Consider the following 22,683-nt stretch of genomic DNA (forward strand, 5'->3'; position numbering starts at 1 on the left):
TAGCCACCATCCCATGTGGAAGTTGAGCAGGCAGCATTGTTGTTAAGAGTGCATGCTCTATTCACTGAGCCATCCGGGTGGCAGCTCAGCTCAAGGCACTGAGTTCAGTCTTAGTTGCAGGTGGGTGTAGCCCACCATTGAACAGGCAGTCTTGTTGTTAGGAGCACGTGCTCTCCTGTTGGCAGCTCAGCGGCAGCTCAGCTTGGGCACAGTGTCACCAGCCCATGTAAGAATCGAACCGGCGGCCCCATTGCTCAGAGTTCACGCTGTTAAGCTAACTCTTAACCAACTGAGCCACTCCTCCGGCCCTTAGGGGCTTATTTATACAACAAATTTTTTTGGAAAGAAAGAGAGAACACAACTACCCTAATGAGCATATAGGGTAATCACCCAGCTGTCATTGTCATGTCTAGTTAAGGTAAAGAGAGCAGCATTGGGGCCAGTAACTTTAATGTGATACTAGTTTCATGATCAAGTCCTCCTGTGGGATGAGTTATTCACCCTTGATCATATCCACATACGTCAGGTTATTTTTCTCTTTCCACCCAGGTAATGTCTGACTTCTTGTTAGAAAGAGGCCAGACCATCCACTGAGTTATTCTGCAAATCTGGTAAGAGAAATGAAGTCAATTTGTGAGGCTGTTGGCATCTAGAATATTTTACAGGTCTGGAAGAAGGGAAGGCTTAGTTCTAGCAACTACTTCACTTTGAGGATGAAAGCATCAGCAGTGGCAGTTTAAAGTGCATTGGATTGAGGAAACATCCTGGAAGATCTCATTCTATATCTATTTACTCTTGAATATGAGTCATATCTGTAGTGTATATCCAGGGTTTTGATAAGTCTATAGTTAAAGCAGAAAACAGTGACAAGACAGAAGCATAGGCCTTCTTATGCCATTAAAACATCTCTGGATAGCACTGTTTTGATAAAATGAATTAGTGCACTGAGTGCTCAGTCTCTATGCTATAGTCTGCTTCTTGAGACCACACCCCACTAGGACAGTCATGACCAATTTCCAACAGTTCCCTGGAGTCTAGAACAAGAGCACATACTCTACCAAGTAGAGCTGTATCTATAGTGTTGCTCATTTAGGGAAGGTACAAAATAATAGCTGCCACCAACTGAGGATATACTTTGTTGTGGGTATTTTATATAACATGATATAATTCCTCACCATTTGAAAGAAGATGACTGGTTCTCCTCTTGCAATAAGCAGCTATGATTTATTGAATGCCTATTCTACGAGTATGTCATGAACTGTACTTTACATGTCTTATTTAATTTTATCTTAACAACTGTCCTGTAAGACATGAAAAATTTTTGTTTTAATTTTTCAATTACAGTTGACATTCAATATTATATTAATTTCAGATGTATGGCACAGTGGGTAGACATTTATGTAACTTATCAGGTTATACCCCTGATAAATCTAGTACCCACCTGATACCACACATAGTTATTACAATATTATTTATTATATTCCCTATGCTGTACTTTACACCCCTGTGACTATTTTGTGACTGCCAATTTGTACTTCTTAATCGCCCCTGCTTTTTCACCCATTCCCCCAAACCCTCTCCTATCTGGCAAGCATCAGTTTTTTTCTGAGTTTTTATCTATGAGTTTGTTTCTGTTTTCTTTGTTCATTTATTTTGTATTTTAGATTCCACATATAAATGAAATCATGTGGTATTTGTCTTTTTCTGTCTGACATATTTCACTTAACATAATAAGCTCTGGGTCCATCCATGTTGTCACAAATGGTAAATTTTCATTCTTTTTTATGGCCGTGTAATATTCCACAGTGTATACTCCTATGTACCACCTTTTCTTTATCCGTTTGTCTATCAAAGGACACTTACGTTGCTTATATTTCCTGGCTATTGTAAATAATGCTGCAATGAACATACGGAAGCATACATCTTTTCAAATTAGTGTTTTGAATTTTTTTGCCCAAAATCCAGGAGATTTTATGGCAGTTTTATTTTTAACTCTTTGAGAAACATCCATACTGTTTTCCATAGAGGCTGCACCAGTTTGTGATTTCACCAACAGTGCATGAGGTTTCTTTATTCTCCACATCCTTGCCAATACTTGTTTGTTGATTTATTGATGATAGCCATTCTGACAGGTGTGAAGTGATATTGCATTGTGGTTTTAATTTGCATTTCTCTGATGATTAGTGATTTGAGCATGTTTTTCCATGTGTCTGTTGGCCATATGTGTGCCCTCTTTGGAGAAATGTCTATTCAGTTCTTCTGCCTATTTTTTAATTGGGTTGTTTAGTTGTTTTGATGTTAAGTTGTATGAGTTCTTTATAAATTTTGGATATTAAGTCCTTATTGGATGTATCATTCATGAATATCTTCTCCCGTTCAGGGGGTTGTCTCTTTGATTTGTTGATAGTTTCCTTCTCTGTGCAAAATTTTTAGTTTGATATAGTACTAGTTGTTTATTTTTTCTTTTGTTTCCCTTGACTGAGAGGAGAGTCGTGGTAAAGAGTTTATTGCCTGTGAGCTCAGACAATTAAGTTCGCGAACTCATCCTAGAGAAAGTGCTACATACCTCATTGCTGAATATCAATATGGTCACCTTAGAAGTACTCCCTTTGGGAAGCTATGCACTGACACCAGCACCTAGTCCACCCTTCAAAGCAATTTTGGAACTCTTTTTCTGGAATGGCCATCAGAGCTGTTGTCATATTACCCTTGATGTCCTGAATGTCATCAAAATGTCTTTCTTTCAATATTTCCTTTATCTTCTGGTAAAGAAAGAAGTCATTGGGGGTCAGATCAGGTGAGTAAGGAGGGTGTTCCAATACAGTTACTTGTTTACTGGCTAAAAACTCCCTCCCAGTGCTGTGTGAGTTGCATTGTCATGATGCAAGAGCCAAGAATTGTTTGTCAAAAGTTCAGGTCATTTTTGTCTAACTTTTTCACGCAGCCTTTTTAGCACTTCCAAATAGTAAGCTTAGTTAACTGTTTGTCCAGTTGGTACAAATTCATAATGAATAATCCTTCTGATGTCAAAAAAGGTTAGCAACATTGTTGCAACAAGCTCACGAACTTAGTTGACAGGCCTCGTTTATTTTCTTCTAGGTGTCTTATGGTTTTGGGTCATACATTTAAGTCTTCAATCCATTTTTAGCTTCTTTTTGTATATGGTGTAAGTAACTGGCCTAATTTCATTCTTTTGCATGTATGTGTCTAGTTTCTCCAACATCATTTATTGAAGAGACTGTTTTTACCTCCATTGTATATTCTTGCCTCCTTTGTCACAGATTAAATGACCATATAGGCATGGACTTTATTTCTGGGCTTTCTATTCTGTTCCATTGATCTATGTGTCTGCTTTTATGCCAGTACCATGCTATATTGATTACTGTAGCCTTGTAGCATATATTGTAGTGTATATGATATCAGGGAGCTTGATACCACCAACTTTGTTTTTCTTTCTCAAGAATGCTTTGGCTATTGAGGCTCTTTTGTGGTTCCATATACATTTTAGGATTATTTGTTTTACTTCTGTGAAAAATGCCATTGGTATTTTGATAAGGATTGCATTGAATCTATAGATTGCTTTGGGTACTATGGACGTTTAAACAATGTTAATTCTTCTTATTCATGAGTACGGTATAGGCTTCCATTTATTTGTATCTTCCTTAGTTTCTTTCTTCAATGTCTTATAATTTTCTGAGTACCAATCTTTCACCTCCTTGGTTAAATTTATTTCTAGGTATTTTATTTTTTTTGATGCAATTGTAAATGGGCTTGTTTTCTTAATTTCTCTTTCTGATAGTTTGTTATTGTGTAAAAATGCAACCAATTTCAGAATATTAATTTTGTATCCTGCTACTTGACTGATTTCACTTCTAGGTTATAATGGGTTTTTTTGGTGGAAACTTTAGAATCCTCTACATACATATCATGTCATCTGTAAACAATGACAGTTTTGCTTCTTGCTTTCCAATTTGGATCCATTTTATTTATTTTTCTTGTCTCAGTTCTATGGCTAGGACTTCCAATAGTGTGTCGAATAAAACTGGTGAGAGTGGACACCTTTAACTTATTATTCCTGATCTTAAGTAAAATGCTTTTAGGTTTTTCACCGTTGTAGCTATGGATTTGTCATATGAATCTTTTGCTATGTTGTAGTGTGTTCCCTATATTCCCATTTTGCTAAGAGTTTTTATCATAAATGGATGTTGGATTTTATCCTTCATTTTGTTTATGTAGTATATCACATTAATTGCACATCACCTTGCATCATAGGAATTAATCCCACTTATGATTCATGTATGATCTTTAAATGTATTGCTGAATTTAGTTTGCTAATATTTTGTTGATTTATTTGCATCTATGTTCATCAGGTTATTGAACTATAATTTTCTTTTTTTTTTTTGTAATGTCTTCATCTGGTTTTTGAATCAGGGTAATGCTAGCCTCATAAAATGAGTTTGGAAGCCTTCTCTCTTCTTGAAATTTTTGGAAAAGTTTGAGAAGGATAGGTGTAAATTTTTTTTTTTTGAATGTTTGGTAAAATTCACCTGTTAAGCCATCTGGCCCAGACTTTTGTTTGTTGGGAGTTTTTGATCACTGATTAGATTTTCTTAGTAATTATCTGTATGTTCAGATTTTCTGTTTCTTCTCGATTCAGTGTTGGAAGGTTGTATGTTTCTAGGAATTTATCCACTTCTTCCAGGTTGTCCAATTTTTTAGCATATAATTCGTTGTAGTATGTTCTTATAGACCCTTGTATTTCTGTGATGTCAGTTGTCACTTTTCTTTCATTTTTTATTTCATTTATTTGAGTCCTCTCTTTTTTCTGATGGATCTGGTTCAAGGTTTTATCAATTCTGTTTATCTCTTCAAAGAACCAGCTTGGTTCATTGATCTTTTGTATTTTTTTTTAGACTCTGTTCTGTTTATTTCTGTTTTGATCTTCATTGTTTCCTTCCTTCTACTCACTTTGGGCTTCATCTGCTATTGTTTTTCTAGTTCCTTTAGGTGTAAGGTTAGATTGTTTATTTGAGATTTTTCTTGTTTCTTAAGGTACATATATATTGTTATGAATTTCCCACTTAATACTGCTTTGGCAGTGTACCACAGATTTTGAGTTGTTGTGTTTTTATTTGTTTCAAGGTATCTTTTGATTTCTTTTTTGATCTCATTGTTAACCCATTCATTATTTAGTGGCATGTTATTTAGCCTCCATGTGTTTGGGTGGGGGTTTTTTTTGTTTTTTTTTTCAGTTTTCATCTTGTAGTTGACTCCTAGTTTCATACCGTTGTGATTGGTGAAGATACTTAATATGACTTCAGTCTTCTTAAATTTATTAAGATTTGTTTTGTGGCCTAACATGTGGTCTATCCTGGAAAATGTTCCGTATACACTTGTAAAGAATGTATATGTGCCAGAGCTTCCGGTGGCCCATACTGCTGCTTTGGAGTGAAATGTTCTAAAAATATTAATTAAGTCCAGCTGATCTAATGTTTCATTTAGGACACTGTTTCCTTCTTGATTTTCTGTCTGGGTTAAAGTCCCCTGCTGTGACTGTATTACTGTCTATCTCTCCTATTTTGTCCATCAATTTTTGCTTTATATATTTAGGGTATCCTATGTTGGGTCCATAAATGTTTAAAAGGATTATATCCTCTTGTTTGATTGATCTCACTGTCATTAATAAATGTTCTGATCTGTCTTTGATAAATCCTTTATTTTAAAGCCTATTTTGTCTGGTATAAGTATTGCTATCCCAGCTTTTTATTCATTTGGATTTGCATGAAATATCTTTTCCTATCCCTTCACTTTCAGTCTACCGTATTTGCCGGCGTATAAGACGACTGGGCGTATAAGACGACCCCCTAACATTTCCACTCAAAATACAGAGTTTGTTATATACTCGCCGTAAGACTACCCCCTCTTCCGCACACCTTCCACACACCAAATAAAAGGTAAAACAATATCAGATTTGATTTGGCCCACTGAAGTGCAAACAAGTGTATTGTATTTCGTGTCACCACATAACCGTTTTGGCGATGTTGAGCCACCATGTCTGCTACATGTTTTTCGAGTTCTGGCCAGTGTGGGGTGCCTCTTCTTAATGCACACTTACCCCTTGGCATACTCTTTAATGCTTTCTCATTTGATTTCCAGTCCCGAACCATCTTTTCTGTTACTCCATATTGTCTTGCAGCAGCACAATTATTATTTTCCTTAGCAAAGTTTATAACTTTCAGTTTAAAATTTGCATCATACTTCTTTCTTTTGGCTGGTGCCATGATAGGGATGATAGGGGTTTGACTGGTCGACATTTTCTATGCTGTACTGTACAATGGTGCAGTATTGTGGTTGGCTGTTGGCTGTATACAAAGCCTGATTTGATTGGTCCCTGCTCCCTGTTTGCCCGCCCTGTCACTATAGCAGTCTGGTCCACCCTTGCATCAGCATCTCCCTGGGACCTCACTAGTGCGCAAGTGCGAGCTCTTCAACATTCTAACAGGCACCATGATAGCGCAAAATCGCGAATCTTCAATGCATATGTAAAGAAATATACGGTAACCCGAATTTACCACACTCGCAAAATCGCACACAGCCGAGCATACACCCAGCAGCGCTGCTGATGCCTGAACGGTATGTGGAATGAAGTGGGTGGGCATCGGGAGGCCACTATGGCACGGGGAAAGCACTATGGGCAGTCTATCTGAAGTGTACCTGGCGTATAAGACGACCCCCCACTTGGAGGCATATTTTTCAGGGCCAAAAAATCGTCTTATACGCTGGGAAATACGGTATGTTGTCTTTACATCTGATGTGGGTCTCTTGTAGGCAGCATATGTATGGATCCTGTTTTCTTATTCATTCAGCCACCCTTATCTTTTGATTGGAACATTTACTCATTTACACTTCAAGTAAGTATTGATAGGTATGTAGTTATTGCCATTTTATTGTTTTATAATAATCTTTGTAGCTCTTTGTTCTTTTCTTATTCTCTTGATCTATTTTCTTGTATGTTGATGACTTTCTGTAGTGTTGTATTTGGATTTCTTTCTCTTCATTGCCTCTGTATCTCTTACAGATTTTTGATTTGTGGCTACCATGTGTTTCATATATACAAAGCTATATTTATAGTCTATTTGAACTTCATGTTTGCTTAGATTCGCACACATTCTGAAATCACTACCATTTTACTCACTCCCTCCATGTTTATGTTTTCACAAACATTTTTACTTGTTTTGTGTTTTTGTTTATCCCTTAATTTACTGTTGTAATTACACATGATCTTCCTAGTTTTGCCTTTTAACTTTTGTACTAGTTTTATATTTGGTTGAACCACTGCTTTTATTATGTGTTTGCTTCTGTCAGTGAAAGATTTTTTTTCTGTGTGAAATTTGCTTGTTTTTCTTCTTCTTCTCCTTCTCCTTCTCCTTCTTCTTCTCCTTCTCCTTCTTCTTCTTCTCCTTCTCCTTCTCCTTCTCCTTCTTCTTCTTCTCCTTCTCCTTCCCCTCCCTCTCCCCCTCCTCCTTCTCCTCCCTTCTCCTTCTATTTCTTTGACAAATCCCTTTAACATTTCTCATGTACTGATTTGGCAGTGATGGAGGCCTTTAGCTTTTTCTTGTCTGGAAAGCTCTTTATCTCTCCTTTGATTTTAAGTCATAGCCTTGCTGAGTAGAGTAATCATAGTTAGAGGTCCTTGCTTTTCATCACTTTAAATATTTTGTGCCAATCCCTTCTGGCCTGCAAAGTTTCTGTTGAGAAATCTATTGACAGTCTTATGGGAGCTCCCTTGTAGGTAACTAACTGCTTTTTTCTTGCTGCTTTTAAGATTCTCTCTTTGTCTTTAACCTTTGGCATTTTCATTATGATGTGTCTTGGTGTGGGCCTCTTTGGGTTCATCTTGTTTGGGACTCTCTGCACTTTCTGGCCTTGTATGTCTATTTCCTTTGCCAGGTTAGGAAAGTTTTCTGTCACATCTTCAAATAGGTTTTCAATCCTTTGCTGTCTCTCTTCTTTTTCTGGTACTCCTGTGATGCAAATGTTGTTATGCTTAATGTCCCAGAGTTTGCTTAAACTATACTAATTTTTTAACTCCTTGTTTTTCCATTAGTTGTTTTCTGCTGCCTTGTCTACTAGATTATTGATTCCATCTTCTGTTTTATCAAATCTGTTGATTCCATTGAATGTATTCTTCATTTCAATTATTGTATTCTTCATTTCTGACCTTTTTTTAATGCTTTCTATCTCTTTGTGTAAGTTCTCACTGAATTCATCTATTCTTCCCTTAAGTCATTGAGCATCCTTATAACTAATCTTTTGAACTCTGTATTTAGTTGATTGCTTACCTCCATTTCCTTTAGCTCTTTCTCTGGAGTTTTGTCCTCTTCTTTCTTTTGGGGCATGTTGCTTTGTCTCCTCATTTTGGCTACCTCCCTGTGTTTTTTCCTATGTATTAGATATATCTGCTTCATTTTCCAGTCTTGGCAGAGTTTTCTTATGTTGTAGGTGTCCTATGGGGCCCAATGGTGCAGTCTCCCTGGTCACCTGAGCCGAGTGCTCCAGGGTGTCCCTTGTGTGGGTTGTGTGTGCCCTTCTGTTGTAGTTGAGCCTTTATTTCTGTTGGCATGTCAATAGGTGGGATTGACCCTACAGTTGACTGGCTATAAAGACTGGCCCTGACTACAGGAGGTAAGCTGTTGCATCGGGCTGACCTCTCCAGAGTATGATTTACTTTAGCAAGGCTCCGATTCCTGCTGAGTTTACCCTTTGGGTGTATCATTTGTGGATCTAATTGTGTGGTACTCTGATGTGGTCTGAAGCCAATCACTGGGTGTGTTGGTTCTGGGACCTCTTGGCAGGGGTTCTGGTGAAGGCCTAGGTTATCCACTGCCTGTGCCTAGCCAAGGGCCACTTAGTAAGTGCTACAAAGTGACTGTGGTTGGTAGCTGCTAATGCTGGGCTTACAGATGCCTCAGAGAGGCTATGCTGTGAACTGAGGCCAGGCTGTCACTAGTGCTGGGCTTGGGGCAGCTTAGCAAGAAGTACAGGTCATGCCACTGTTTGTTTTGGGTTTGTGTACCTTTGAGAGATTTTAGGAAAGTCTGTAGCATGAACTGAAGGTGCCTGCTTGTGTGGAACAGCTGCTGAAATAAGTTTAGGTTGGGCACGTGAGGTTGGTCAGGCAAGGTCTCAGGGAATTACCAGGGTGGGGTGAGTGATGTTCAGCAGGTCAATGTAGACAGATTTGGTGCCCGTGTGCACTTGCTAGCTATGGGGATGGTGGGCAGGGCTCAACAAAGGAACAATGGTATGTACCAGCACTGCGAGGCTAGTAGTGCTCCTCAAGGTGGCACATGTAGAATGTCAGGGCTGTGATTGAAATCCAGATGGCCTGATCCCAAAGCTTTCCTTTCACAGAATCTCACTGTTCTCTAAATCTCTCACTTCGGGACATATAGATATGGAGGTACTTGCAACCAAAGTAAATTAGAAGTAGACTACATATAAGAAAAAAGTTTGGAGAGTTGAGTATTGTGAAATGTTGAAATGATTTATCATAATGGTTGGTTATCATTTTCTTCTAACTTACTTCAGCTTTAAAGGGCAAGTTTTCTTATTCTTGAGTGAGTTGAAATTTCATCCTTGAGGTGGAACTGGCACTTGTTAGAATAATTTCTTACCAAATATTTTTCCTCTTCACCTAGTTCCTCTAACAGCTGCACATTCAGGTTGGCTGTGATTAGTTCTACAATCCAACTGTAAAGATTCCCAAATTCTTGATTGAAACCAATATAGACTAAATTGCATATTGTTTGGCATTTGAATTACTTGGAACTGATGTAACATTTGAGTTAAAGCATCCTCCCTACTGCTCTGTGTTGCAAATTCCAGCCCAGTTAAAAAGAGGCTAGCCCAGCCCAGGAAAGGAACCAGATAGACTGGGCTTTGGGGTCCTCCCTGACACTGCTTATAGCCTGAGTTTAATGCAAATGGCACCTGTCTTCTAGCCTAAGCAGCTGTTCTGGAACAGTGATTGCACGCGGCGATGCCGCTGTTTCCGGCGCAACTTGATCCAGTGCGACCCACGCCAATGTAAGTCAGATGAGGAGTGCGCGCTGCGCAATGGGGTGCGTGGCTGCTTTAGCACCAAGACCTCCTACTGCCTGGCGGCTGGTGGCGGTGTCTTTCGCACCTTCGACGGCGCCTTCCTCCGCTTCCCTGCCAACTGCGCCTTCGTGCTATCCACCATCTGCCAGAAACTGCCTGACATCTCCTTCCAGCTCATCATTAACTTCGACAAGTGGTCGTCCCCCAACCTCACCATCATTTCTCCCGTCTATTTCTACATTAACGAAGAGCAGATTCTCATCAATGACCGGAACACTGTCAAGGTAACAAGCTCGTGGTAGATTCTTAAGAAATGTGCCCCAGAACAAGGCATGGCTAGGGGACTGTTTATTGTGGTTTTCCCAGATAACCAAGTTTGAGGATAACAGGTTGTTGCTTCACGTGTACCATAAACAGATGACCAGATTTTAAAGAACGACAGTATAAAGATTTCACAAGGGTAAGAATGGGTCCCATTTAGTCCTTTGTTGACAATTCCAAAGGCTTGCAGGAAAGGTACAGTGTCTCAGGGCAATAATGACAGCATGGGTGCTAATAGAGCTTCGGGTGATAAAATGGTAGTTATGTCAGCTTTTACTCTGGATTAAATTACAAAAAGCATCTCGTTTGTTTTTAAGAGCCTTTAAAATTATTCTTGGCTCTGCCCACCTGTACCAAGACCTTCTCTTTCATCTTTGCCATCCTTTCTAGAAGCTGGGAGAAGGCAAGCATTTGCCTAAAAAAAAATAAAAAAATATAAAATAAAGACTACCTAAATAAAAACCTGCTGGAGTATCCCCCACTATTAGAGGGTCCCATGGTAAATAAACAGCATGCTAAATAAAAGAAAACCGAAGCCAAATCTGGAGAATATCTCCTAAATTGACTCTTCCTTAGTCTAGCTACCTGGTTTCTTGTGAATCTTAGACCTTTATATAAATAAATATGAATCCGTAACCCACTCCTATAACTAATATTCCTCTCCTACTTGGATTCCTTCTATCTCTTCCATTTAAGAAGGTCATCTGCTCTAATGAACTACTGACAGTGACTCCTAACCTCTGGCCAAATCAGGCTGCTCACAGCAGGTAGACCTGAACAATGGATTCACACCCTATGCTGTGATTACAGCTAAGGCGGGACAGGAGAGAGCCAGGATGTACACATTAACACTTTGTTTGGAATTCAGCTGTTATTGTGTGTATCTGCTTTCCACCCTTGGCTCAGATCATTGAGTGTATCTTAAATTTGAATAGTCATCAAATAGCTTAGTATCTGGAGTTAGGCAAATGACTGGCAGTAGTTTGCAAGCTTAAAAGGAAGAGTTTGAATTTTAGTACTGGTTTTTAACTTCAGTGAAAGCTTCTACTGTTTTTGAAACCCCAATTCCTTTTGCAAATTGGCCCACATAGACACAACTATGTTGGTCCAGAACCCAGGAGCTAGTGAAAATGACCATCTATAACAGCAAAACACATCATTGCTGAATAAAATACACCAAGCTACCAAAATAGCAAAGAATCATATTTATTTAAAGCCTTCTGATTTTTTTAAGAAATAAAAGTTACAAATAATCTGCGTATATCTGGGGGGAGAATACAATTTATTTTGTAAGTATAAGAAAAGCATGTTACGTCCTGTCCTAAGGGCTAAGAAAAGAATCTGTTATAAAGCAGGAAAAGGATAAATGCAGAAAATACTGTGCCTATAGGACCTCTGGGATGGACCTTCTGTTTGAACTTTATAAGCAAGAAAACAATAAACATCGCAATGCTCCTCAGATTCATTTTTAACTGTTTTAGACTCACCTTAGCGCAGGATTGGATTTCATTTTCAGTAATTGGTTTATGCTGGGGAAAGTTTTATGCAAAAATTTAGCCATTTGTTGTGGATTATATATTTCTAATGTTTTCTTATCACTCTGCCTCCATATTTTGCTTCTTTGGGGGGCGGTGGGACTGTGAACAGTAAGATGAGTGAGTATCCTTGAACTCTAGGACAGGGATTCAGACAAATCTACTTGCTGCCTGTTTTGTAAGTAAAGCTTTATTGGAACGCAGCCTCACTCATTTGGTGACATATTGTCTATGGGCCACTTTCCTGCCATGAGGGAAGAGTTGAATAGCAATAAAGATCATAACAGATTTACTCCGGCCCTTTGTAGTAAATGTTTGCTAACCTCTGCTCTAAGGGTCATTTACTTTTTTTTTTTTTCTTCAATAGGTGAATGGCACACAAGTGAATGTTCCATTTATAACTGGGTTGGCAACCAAAATCTACAGCAGTGAGGGGTTCCTGGTGATTGACACCAGCCCCGACATCCAGATATACTACAATGGTTTCAATGTCATAAAAATCAGCATCAGTGAGAGGCTACAGAACAAAGTGTGTGGCCTCTGTGGCAACTTCAATGGGGACTTAACTGATGATTATGTGACTTTGCGGGGAAAGCCCGTGGTGAGCAGTGTGGTGCTGGCCCAGAGTTGGAAAACCAACGGCATGCAGAAGAGGTGAGAGTTCTAGCCTCTAGGCTCAGTGGACCAAATCCTCCCACATCCACAGCAGATGTTCACAAAGAATGCACTTTCCATAGCATCATTTTCCTCTCTTGCAAAGAGCTAAGCCAAAGGTCTATGGAGTTTTCATGATACAGAGGCCTCAGTGATTGCTTGAATGGCAGAGGAAGGAATTGGACTTAGATGGTATGACTCTAAATTTTCATGCCATCCAGCCCTTGGCTAAACAACAGAGTCTGCTCAGGCTTAGAACTCTAAAACCTTGGCAGGCTACCCAACTGAGACCTGGGCATCCCTACTGGGATGGGATTCAGAGCTAACTCAGGGGAAGAAGGACTGGTTCTAATTGCCCTGCCCCCCTTCCCGCCCCACCTCTGCAGTGCTGGTTCTAATTGTATGTCCATGACTCTTACGAGAGGCTTGTTTGTGGTTGTGCAGGTACAGGTTTATGGAAGTCAGAAAAGCCTTTTTAAATACAGAAGTCACCAAGGTTATTATCAGGCCCCTCTCTGGTCAACTGAGCTAGAATGAGCTATACAAGTTATCTCAAAGGCATTTAATTTAGAGGCCCTCTGGGCTGCTAAATTATGTCATATCTTTCTAGAACTATAGATACACTTCCTGTTCCTGGTTTTGTTTGTTTGTTTGTATTTTACTTGTACAGTGGCTCAATCTCTTTGTGCTTAAACAGGTCAAACATCAGCTAAATACCCAGATGTGGAAGTGAAGCTTCAAACCCTTTTTGACCCTTCTACAGGTGTAAACTGAATAATGTATCATAAATTAGACAACCTTATGAATTATGAGACCCAGAACTGGGAAAACCTTGGGCAACATCTAGTCCAATCTCTTCCTTTTTTGGGTGAAATGGAGGCCCTGTAAGAGCCAGAATTAGATACCAGAATTCCTAACTTGATGCTTTCTCTAAAATGTCACTTACTGGGCCCACAGTTAGAAAAATGACAACTTTGCACATTTAAGCTATTCTGGGGCTTTCAAAGATGAGCAAGGTTCAGTTCCTCCTGAGAAATTATGATTCTGTTTGAGCTTCCTTTCCCTTCCTTTCTTCCTCTTTCTTCCTCTATAAACGATTTCAGCCCAACCTCAATTTTCTAGTGAAGGCTTTGCTTTTGGTCTCTGATAGCTAAACTAGAATTGGTTTAGAAGCTTCTGGACTTCCTTCCAAATCTTTAAGTCTACCAACTGTCATTATTATTACTATTATTATTATTGATAAATATTGATTGTATCAGTTATATCAGTTCATTATATCAATATGGCTATCATGTCAATATCTACCTCTTGCCTGACACTTGGCTACCAAGCCATTATTTTATTTACCCTCATTTATCCCAGTGATATTAATAATAGAAATTACCTTACTACTTTCACATGGCTAATTAGTGTTGGGATCGGCATACCACGCTAACTTCTGGGTTAGCAAAAGAGGTAACAGACATGGTCTTCCCTTCCACTGGAGGTCTCAGATGGTTGTTCTTGCTTCACGTAGTCTGACCAGACTTCTTGCCCCCAGCTGCAATGAGCTGCAGTTCTCACAGTACGCAGCCATGTGTGATAATGTGCACATCCAGAAGATGCAGGGCGATGGCTACTGCCTGAAGCTCACGGACATGAAGGGCTTCTTCCAGCCCTGCTACGGGCTGCTCGACCCCCTCCCCTTCTACGAGTCCTGCTACCTGGATGGCTGCTACAACCACAAGAAGTACCAGCTGTGTGGCTCCCTGGCTGCCTACGGAGAGTCCTGTCGCTCCTTTGGGATCCTCAGCACTGAGTGGATTGAGAAGGAGAATTGCTGTAAGAGAATTATTTTATTTCTGCAGATTCTTTTCTAAGTTGAAAGAACCATGTTGCTGGCCACAATGCTTTGTATTGCTTGGCTGGCTGGTCTTCATCTTTACCTGTAGATGGTAGGAGTGGGAGTGTTGAGAGTTGGGAGCTGTGGCAGAGACTTGATAAGGAGCATTTTCAGCAGAGCCTCACTCACCTATGGTTTCTGTCCAGTGATGGAATATGGAACACCAACTTGGGAAGATGAAGTTCTCTGAGTTAGATAAGTACCAGTTTAGTGACTTATGAGGTCAAGGGACAAAATATGGGACTCCTGATTGATTTCAGTTCCCAATCTCAGCTCTACTTCAGCTCTTTTAACATGGGTTGGGTTGGGACCCAAATCAGAAAGGGTAAGCATGTGGCAAGTGGCAAGTTGAGGTGGAACTGAGCTGGCTGTATCTGCCTGGGTAAAAAGGAAGCAATGGTTGGATTTGGATTTATAGAGAATGCACACACACACACACACACACACACACACACACACACACGAAGATTGGACAATTAAGTTCACGAACTTTTCACTGTGCGCTTACATGGTAGAAAGTTCACGACCTTAATTGTCTGACCTTTGTGTGGGCGTGTATTTATATGAAATTAGTGCTAAAATAAAGATTTATAGATTCTTGTAATTTTTGTACTAAGAAAATTATTTGATACCTATATCCATTATTCTATTTGTTCATTTTCTTACTATGTTAGATAGAGCAAATATGTATATAACATATGTAAATTTGTCATATACATATATGTGTGTCCATATACATCTATGGTCACTGTCCCGTTTATGTGGTATGATACTGTGTCCAACAGAATTCCGTGTACCTTGACACAAACCACCAACCCGGTGTGTATACAGGTACCACCATGAAAACTGGCCCATCAGAAAATTTGCAGACTAAACCTGACCAAGTATAGGAATGCACTTCATTCAGAACCTAAAAATAATGTGTTAATTAAAATGTGCATTCGGTGATTTGAGAAACTGTTAACAGGCAAATTACTAGTCTCTGTTGGAAATCAACAGAAATGCTTTGTTTGATAGCTTTACTATTTTTTCTGTTGTGTCAATAAGCCATACTTTAAGCAACTTTAAAATTAACTCTTGAACTTTAAAAATTGTCTGGGATTAAAAAAAATCAGTTTTTGTTTTTAACCTCAAAACCTCCCTCTGTATAAAGGCGTATCTTATTTGCCAACTGGCAGATGAACCAACATATTTGTAAATGAGGTTTTTTTCTTCCTGTGGGCTATAGTCTCCACACCTTCTTTCTGTTATGCTCTTGGGTTGTTTTCACACTGTGTTAATCAACCATCACATTCATGAGGGGCAGCTGTGTGCTTACCATTGTGTCAGGTACTGAGCCTACTCAGCAAGTGAAAGCATCTTTATGAAAAGAAGCCTTTAAAACTAAATGTGATTAAATGATTCTGGTGGCTTTCATTCAGTCTTCCTTCCAAGAATTAAGATAGGGTGATGTTAAGCCATCCCTATACTCCCACCTATTAACTACAATTAGTTACTAATTAGTTACTTAGCAGAGGGAATGGCAGCTGGGTCAGGAGAGGCATCTAGAGCTATGGACAGCTCCATTTTGTTTATTTCGTTTTTAAACTCTTGGCATTGGCTCATGCTGGGATTGAAGAGTTGTTTCTTTAGCTCTCGCCATTATATACCATGAAGAAGAGGAAGATTATTACATGTGGATAGGGAGAGAGATTTTTTTTAAATAAACAGGTATCTCAAAGAAAATACTCTCAGTGGTTCTCAAAGTGAGGTGTTCGAGATCTTGCAGGTGGTCTGTGGCCTCACCTGCTATAGAAATATTGTTCATAATATGATAATGACACTTCATGTGCATTTATATTTTCTTTAGAGTTTTATCCTTTTTGGCAAAACGGCACCATTAATCTAACTCAGTGCTTGTGAGTTGTGTGTAGGTTTTTGGTTTATCTATTTTTATAAAATTAATTAGAAGTTTCTGGGGAAGATGGACCATGAATCAAAAAAACTAAGAAGTCCTGCTGCTATAAGGGAACTCTTTGGGTCTTTACTGGCCCTAAAATTGTCTTTCTTGACAAATATTTGTTGAGCACCTATTAGGAGGTGACTGGATGTTGGAAATAGAGAGAGAAATGATTTGGATCCTACTCTTTATAAAGACACAATGCACGTACTTGTAGTACAGTGTAGCAAGTGCAGTAATCATGGTGTATCTTGGCAGTTAAGAGTGTCTGTGCATTCCATCTTCACCACTTAACCTTCACTTGTGTGTGACCTTGGGCAAGTTTCAGTTGTGAAATGAGGGTTACAATACTTAGCTCACAGAGCATTTGTGAGGGTTGGAGGTGATAATGCAACTAAAGCATGAAGCACAGTGTTGGGCCATAGCAAGGCCCAATTACTAGCTGTTATCATTATTTTCTGGAAGGTTGCCCTGTCTGTTAATTTGTGGCTGCCATCTGACCATCACCAATTCCATTAGAGTGGCAAATCCAAGGGTGTAACCACATGCTACTGTGTGTTTGTGTGAAAATCAAATTGTGCGTGTTTCTGTTTGTTTTCCTTTTTAGCAGGAGTGGTTGAAGATCCCTGTGTGGGGGCGGACTGTCCCAACCGAACCTGTGAGCTGGACAATGGAGGCGAGTTATGTGGTTGCATCGAGCCACCCCCCTATGGAAACAGTGAGTGACACCTGCTACCTCCCCCACCCCCACCCAGATAGGCCCAATGGGAGAGGCCTGGCAGCCACAGGAAAGCTGCAGGATCGGAGCCCATACGCCCCACACTGTAGGCTAGAAACCCAAGTAGCAAAGCTTTAATGAGCATTTAAGCAGACCGAGGAAGCGATCTGGCCACTTCAAAGTAGGCTAATGTTTATTTCCTCAGAGCTGCATCCTTTTCTATAATAAATCATAACATGTAAATCTGTATATGAGTGGAATCAGCCAGTTCCATCTGAGGCCACATTCAACATCAGAGAGATCCAAACTGCTCTTTTAGACTTATAGGGAAGTAAGGTGGTTTGATCAAAACATGAAAGAATCAGGATGAGAGTGCCAGGTGCTTTATGACTTGTGTAAAGCCAGTTTTATCTGGCCCCAGCTTTAGGTGAGTCCTGAAGAAACAACTGAAATGTTTGAAGAAACAGTAACCAACTAGGACTCCAGGTCCTGTTCCTAACACAGCCCCTTTACAGTAGGAGTGCACCTGTAATGTCACTAAAAGGGGAGCTGCTGTGTCTCCCAGCTCGGCACACACCCTTGCCTGAACCAGAAAACTCAGAAGGCGTGTGCTAAATTTAACATCATTAGAGAGTGAAAGCCTAATTGACTAAAAGGCTCCATAGGAGGGGACAACATGTGCTGTTCAAGAGCTTCACCTAAGCAGATAAAAATGTTTCTCTCTGTTTCTATAGAGCTCTTTCGCCTGTGTTTACGTACTCACAGAAAATCTCAATTGGTGCATCATCATGTCACAAAACAAGATATCCTAGTGCTCACCTGGGAATCAGCTGGGGCTTTGGGGTGGCCTGGCCAGTGCTGCTCTCACTTGGGGCATGTTCTTTAGCCAAGCCACAATGAACCAGATGCGGTATTTAACTTACAGAAAAGTAGCTACCTCCAAAGTGGGGGCAAAGTCCTTGTTTATGAAGAAAAGACACTTTATTCGTATTTTCACCTTTCATTCATACTGTCATCTTTGCATTTCTACAAGGTCCCAGATACTGCTTTGAATGAATTCTTAGACTCATTTGGTTTGATCAGAGCTTAGTGAGACATGCCACAGCATGTCTTTGTGCAAAGATCTTTGTGCAAAGATCATTAGCCTTTTGTAAAGGAAACTGTAATGGATGCCTCACCCTGAACCCTGCAGCAAGACCAACTCCTACTGACTTGCGTTTTGTAATAACTGTTCCCCACAGACTCACATGACATTATTGATGCAGAGGTGACCTGCAAGGCTTCCCAAATGGAAGTGTCCATATCTAAGTGCAAACTCTTCCAGCTTGGCTTTGAGAGAGAGGGCGTGAGGATCAATGACAGACAGTGCACTGGCATCGAGGGGGAAGATTTTATCTCCTTTCAGATCAATAACACCAAAGGGAACTGTGGAAACATCGTGCAGGTGAGAAACCAGGGCTGGAAAGAGCACCTAAAAGGTAGAGACCTTCTGGGTGTCTGCACATTGATTGTCCTTAAAGCCAACTTCAGGGTGGTCCACTTAGAAATTTTCTCCTTGAGAAAGAGCAAAAAGCATGTATGAAATGAAAGACATCAAGGAAAATGGCCATTTGGTGCCAAGTAGTTGATTGAATGGAAAAAGCGTGTTAGGCGACACGCTTCTTTCTTTGGCTTATGCTGTCATCCTTTGCCCCGCACATTGACAAATTTTTGTTACCTCTCTCATGCTTCTGTTCTTCCAGGTAAATACAGCTGGGTTTAACGATTTCGAGGCATAGGGTGTCCCAGACATCATTTAAGAGAAATCCAGCAAGGGTCCAACTTTTAGTATCAGATTATCCAATTTATAGGTTAGCAAAGCCTCTTGCTTCTCTTCTTCCTTTTCCTTCCTGCTGTCTTTTTTTTTTTTATAATGGTGTTCATTTGATAACTATGTTCTTTCTTTAATCAGGGAAAGGAGTAAGAAGGTGAAACTTGCATTTGTCCATTTTGGTACTTGTGGGCATGTCTGGTAAAAGATTTGGTGGAAGAGAAATTTTGAATTAGGAATTTAAAAAGACTTAAACACGGGTACTGTGATGGCAATACTTCATGCTGTATCCTGCTTAGATTCCCACAGATAACTGGAGGCTGGTTGTTGTTAGAATTCATGAAATCACCCTCTGTGGGCATCAAAGGTTATCAGACTGAAGGTTGTTGTTGACGCCTATTGTAATACGTGTTTGTTTATTTGTTTTCAAGTAAATGCCAAGGCTAGCTCCATGCTGATTTATACTGGCCTCTGGGTTATGGATGGAATGAAGCCATTTCTTCACTTTCAGGGCATGGGTTTGATGCAAGCCATATACTCTCAGATTTAATGATTTTTTGACCTCCCTTTGTTCTGCAGTCCAATGGTACTCATATCATGTATAAAAACACCATCTGGATCGAAAGTGCCAACAATACCGGCAACATTATCACCAGGGACCGGACGATCAATGTGGAATTTTCATGTGCTTATGAGCTGGATATCAAGATCTCCTTAGACTCTGTTGTGAAGCCTATGCTCAGGTAGAGAATCTCATGGGCTGTGCACGTGGCTTTGTCTTTTCCTTGATAGTGAAGGTCAGCATAATAAAAATTGCTAGCTTTTATCCTTGAAGCACTAGGGAAAAAATAATATTTTCTGCACTTAAATGCCTTAGACTAGCACTGTTCAATAAAACTCTCTACAATGATGGAAATGTTCTACATCTGTACTATCCAATACAGTAGTTATATGTGGCTGTAGAGCACTTGAAATGTGGCTGGGGGTGCTGAGGAATGGAATTTTAATTTAAGTTTAATTGCTACATGTGGCTAATAGATACCATATTGGACAATGCAGCCTTAGACTTCACTACAATCTATCTACTTTGCCTTCCATCTGCCTTTTCAACTTAAAAAATGGTAGGTGATTGAATAAACAAAGTCATTTGGAGTTCCCCACCTCATGATTTTTTTCCCTTTTAGTGTCATTAACCTGACAGTTCCAACCCAAGAAGGCAGTTTTACCACCAAGATGGCACTCTACAAAAATGCCTCCTACAAACATCCTTACCGCCAGGGTGAAGTGGTGTTGACAACTCGAGACGTGCTGTATGTAGGGGTCTTTGTGGTTGGAGCCGATGCCACACATTTGATCCTGACGCTGAACAAATGTTATGCAACCCCCTCCCGTGACAGCAATGATAAGCTCCGATATTTCATCATTGAAGAAGGGTGGGTAGCCTCTTACTAAGAACAATCTCAGAACCTTTAGTATAATATTAGTCTACATCATTTTTTAGAGAAGAGGATGGGAACTAATATTTGTTGACTGCCTACAGGGCCAGGATTTTGCATCCATCAACTATCAAATTCTCATAATAACCTATACGGTAGATATTATAAGCCTCATTTTATAGATGAAAAGGCTGAGGCTCAGTGAGAGCAAGCAACTTGCTTAAAGTCACACAATAATTTAGTGGTAGACCCATCCCCAAGTACATGTGGCATTAACTACAAAGATATTCTCAATGTGATCAAAGAGGGAATTCTGTCCTGCCTATTATGAATTTCAATTTGAGAGAATGTAGATCCTTTACAAATGAAAGAATGCAATGAGAATAACTAAAGGTTGGTGACTAGGACATCTATTAAAATTTAAAAAGAATTAGAATAATAGCCTATTAAATCAAACAGTTTCTTTTTACTTACTACTATGTGCCCAGCACCTAGTATGTTTTCTGAAATATAGTGGTTATGAAACAAAATTTATTGATTGAATGAATGAATGAATGAATGAATGAATGAATGTAAAACGTAAAAGACTATAGACCAAACAACAATGATAATTATCTTCATTTCTTAAAAACACTGGTTATGTCAAGCAATAATAATTATTTTTAAACAGCTTTATTGCATACATAATTTCTATGCAATAAAATGTACTTGCTTTAAATGTAAAATTCAATGATTTTTTTTAGTAAATTTACAAGAGGGATGCAACCATCACCACAATCTAATGTTAGAACATTTCCATCACTCCAATACAATAATTCTTAAAGAAGATGACTGTTTTAATTGTTTTTTGTTCTAATAGATGTGGTAGAGATCAATTCACACTGGCTTGTGCAAAAAACAAGGTGTTTAATGGTTATAAAACCAAATCACAGGAATGGATGTAGCTTCAGAGATCTTGGGTCTAAGGAGCCAGATGCTGTCAAGACTCTCTGTTCCTTGCTCTGTCCCTTGTCTCTGTCTCTCTGTCTCCCATTGACCTCAATAGACGCTGGCAATCCTGGACTTGTGTTTTTACAGCATTGTAACTCCCAAGGAGCAAGCGTTCCTTCCAACCCCAATTCAGGGACTCCCAGGAAAGGAATGTGATTAGACTTTCTTGGCTCCCTACTTCTTTTTTGGAGGGGATGTGACATTAAATTGCCTGGTGTAGGGAGAACAAAGTTCTCCTTAACCCTCTTAGGGTCCCTTGCTGGGTCTGAAAATTAAATGGACAAAGACAGAGTATCAGAAGAAAAATGTCCAAATTTATTTAATATAAGTTTTATGTGACCCAGGAGCCTTCATAGGGATATGATGACCCAAAGAGATGGTTAAACCTGAGTGTTTTATGCTAGGTTTGATGAAGAGTCACAGTCATGGAGCAGTAGGATAGGTCAAAGAGTATGAGGTAGTTTGTGAACTGGGGAAACTTGACAGAGCCTGTTTGTTCAGGCTCTGGACATTCTTTGTCTCTGCAGATAAGGACGCTCTTTTCCTCAGGGTATGGGTGGATATCTCTCACATGAAGGTTTTATGACCTATTTCAGGTGAAAAGGGCCAGGGAGAAAGTCAGAATGACCTTCCTGCTTCTGACATTTTCTCAAACTCAGTCACCTTAAAATATTCAATATGCCAAGGTGCCAAATTTCAGGGTATTGTGTCCTGGGTCAGGGAGTGCTATGGATACTGGAATTAGCTTTAAGGTTGGGAGGGAAAGGAATGGTTTGCCAAAAGAAGAAGGGTGTGGTTCTGGGCAGACAATAAATAGCCACTATTTTCCAGATGAAACAGACTCAGAGAGATTAGGTACACAGCTAACCAAGGCCACCCAACCAAAAAGGGGCAGAGGAAGGATCCTTCCACGTATCAAGACACACCAACTCCTGAACTGGCCAGGCCTGGCTTGCATTGGCTGACATGGGTTGCTGAGGCATATTGTGAAATTTTCAGCAAAGATCTCACTAAGGCATTTGACTTTCTGAATTGGTTTTTAGCTTCCTCAGAGGCAAAGGGGAGGACTTGGTGACAACTTGGTGTCTTGCAGGACTAGTTGCTCGGGCTAATGTCACAGTTCTCCTTTTCTTTACGTATTGGGTTGTCAGAAAAGTCATGCCTCATGTTTGCGACAGATGGCACTAGTTCATTTTTGGAATTACTAGAGTCATTCGCATCTATGTTATTGCTATGTCATTTGACAGCTGACAGTTCTAGCTTCATTCTAAAAAAAAATTGAGTTATTTGGTTG

General features: G+C 39.7%; 1 protein-coding gene across 1 annotated transcript in view; it reads left to right on the forward strand.

Moving 5' to 3' along the window:
• TECTA (tectorin alpha) overlaps nucleotides 1–22,683 on the forward strand; it is a 96,899-nt gene that overhangs the window by 67,340 nt on the left and 6,876 nt on the right. The window contains exons 16-22 of the mRNA XM_019666165.1: nucleotides 10,005–10,388; nucleotides 12,328–12,614; nucleotides 14,155–14,435; nucleotides 17,043–17,153; nucleotides 18,395–18,597; nucleotides 19,543–19,706; nucleotides 20,148–20,396. Of these exons, the coding sequence (XP_019521710.1) occupies nucleotides 10,005–10,388; nucleotides 12,328–12,614; nucleotides 14,155–14,435; nucleotides 17,043–17,153; nucleotides 18,395–18,597; nucleotides 19,543–19,706; nucleotides 20,148–20,396 (1,679 nt within the window). The remainder of the gene's footprint in view (nucleotides 1–10,004; nucleotides 10,389–12,327; nucleotides 12,615–14,154; nucleotides 14,436–17,042; nucleotides 17,154–18,394; nucleotides 18,598–19,542; nucleotides 19,707–20,147; nucleotides 20,397–22,683) is intronic.

Source organism: Hipposideros armiger, unplaced genomic scaffold (assembly GCF_001890085.2).
Source record: "Hipposideros armiger isolate ML-2016 unplaced genomic scaffold, ASM189008v1 scaffold_463, whole genome shotgun sequence".
Taxonomy (NCBI): domain Eukaryota; kingdom Metazoa; phylum Chordata; class Mammalia; order Chiroptera; family Hipposideridae; genus Hipposideros; species Hipposideros armiger.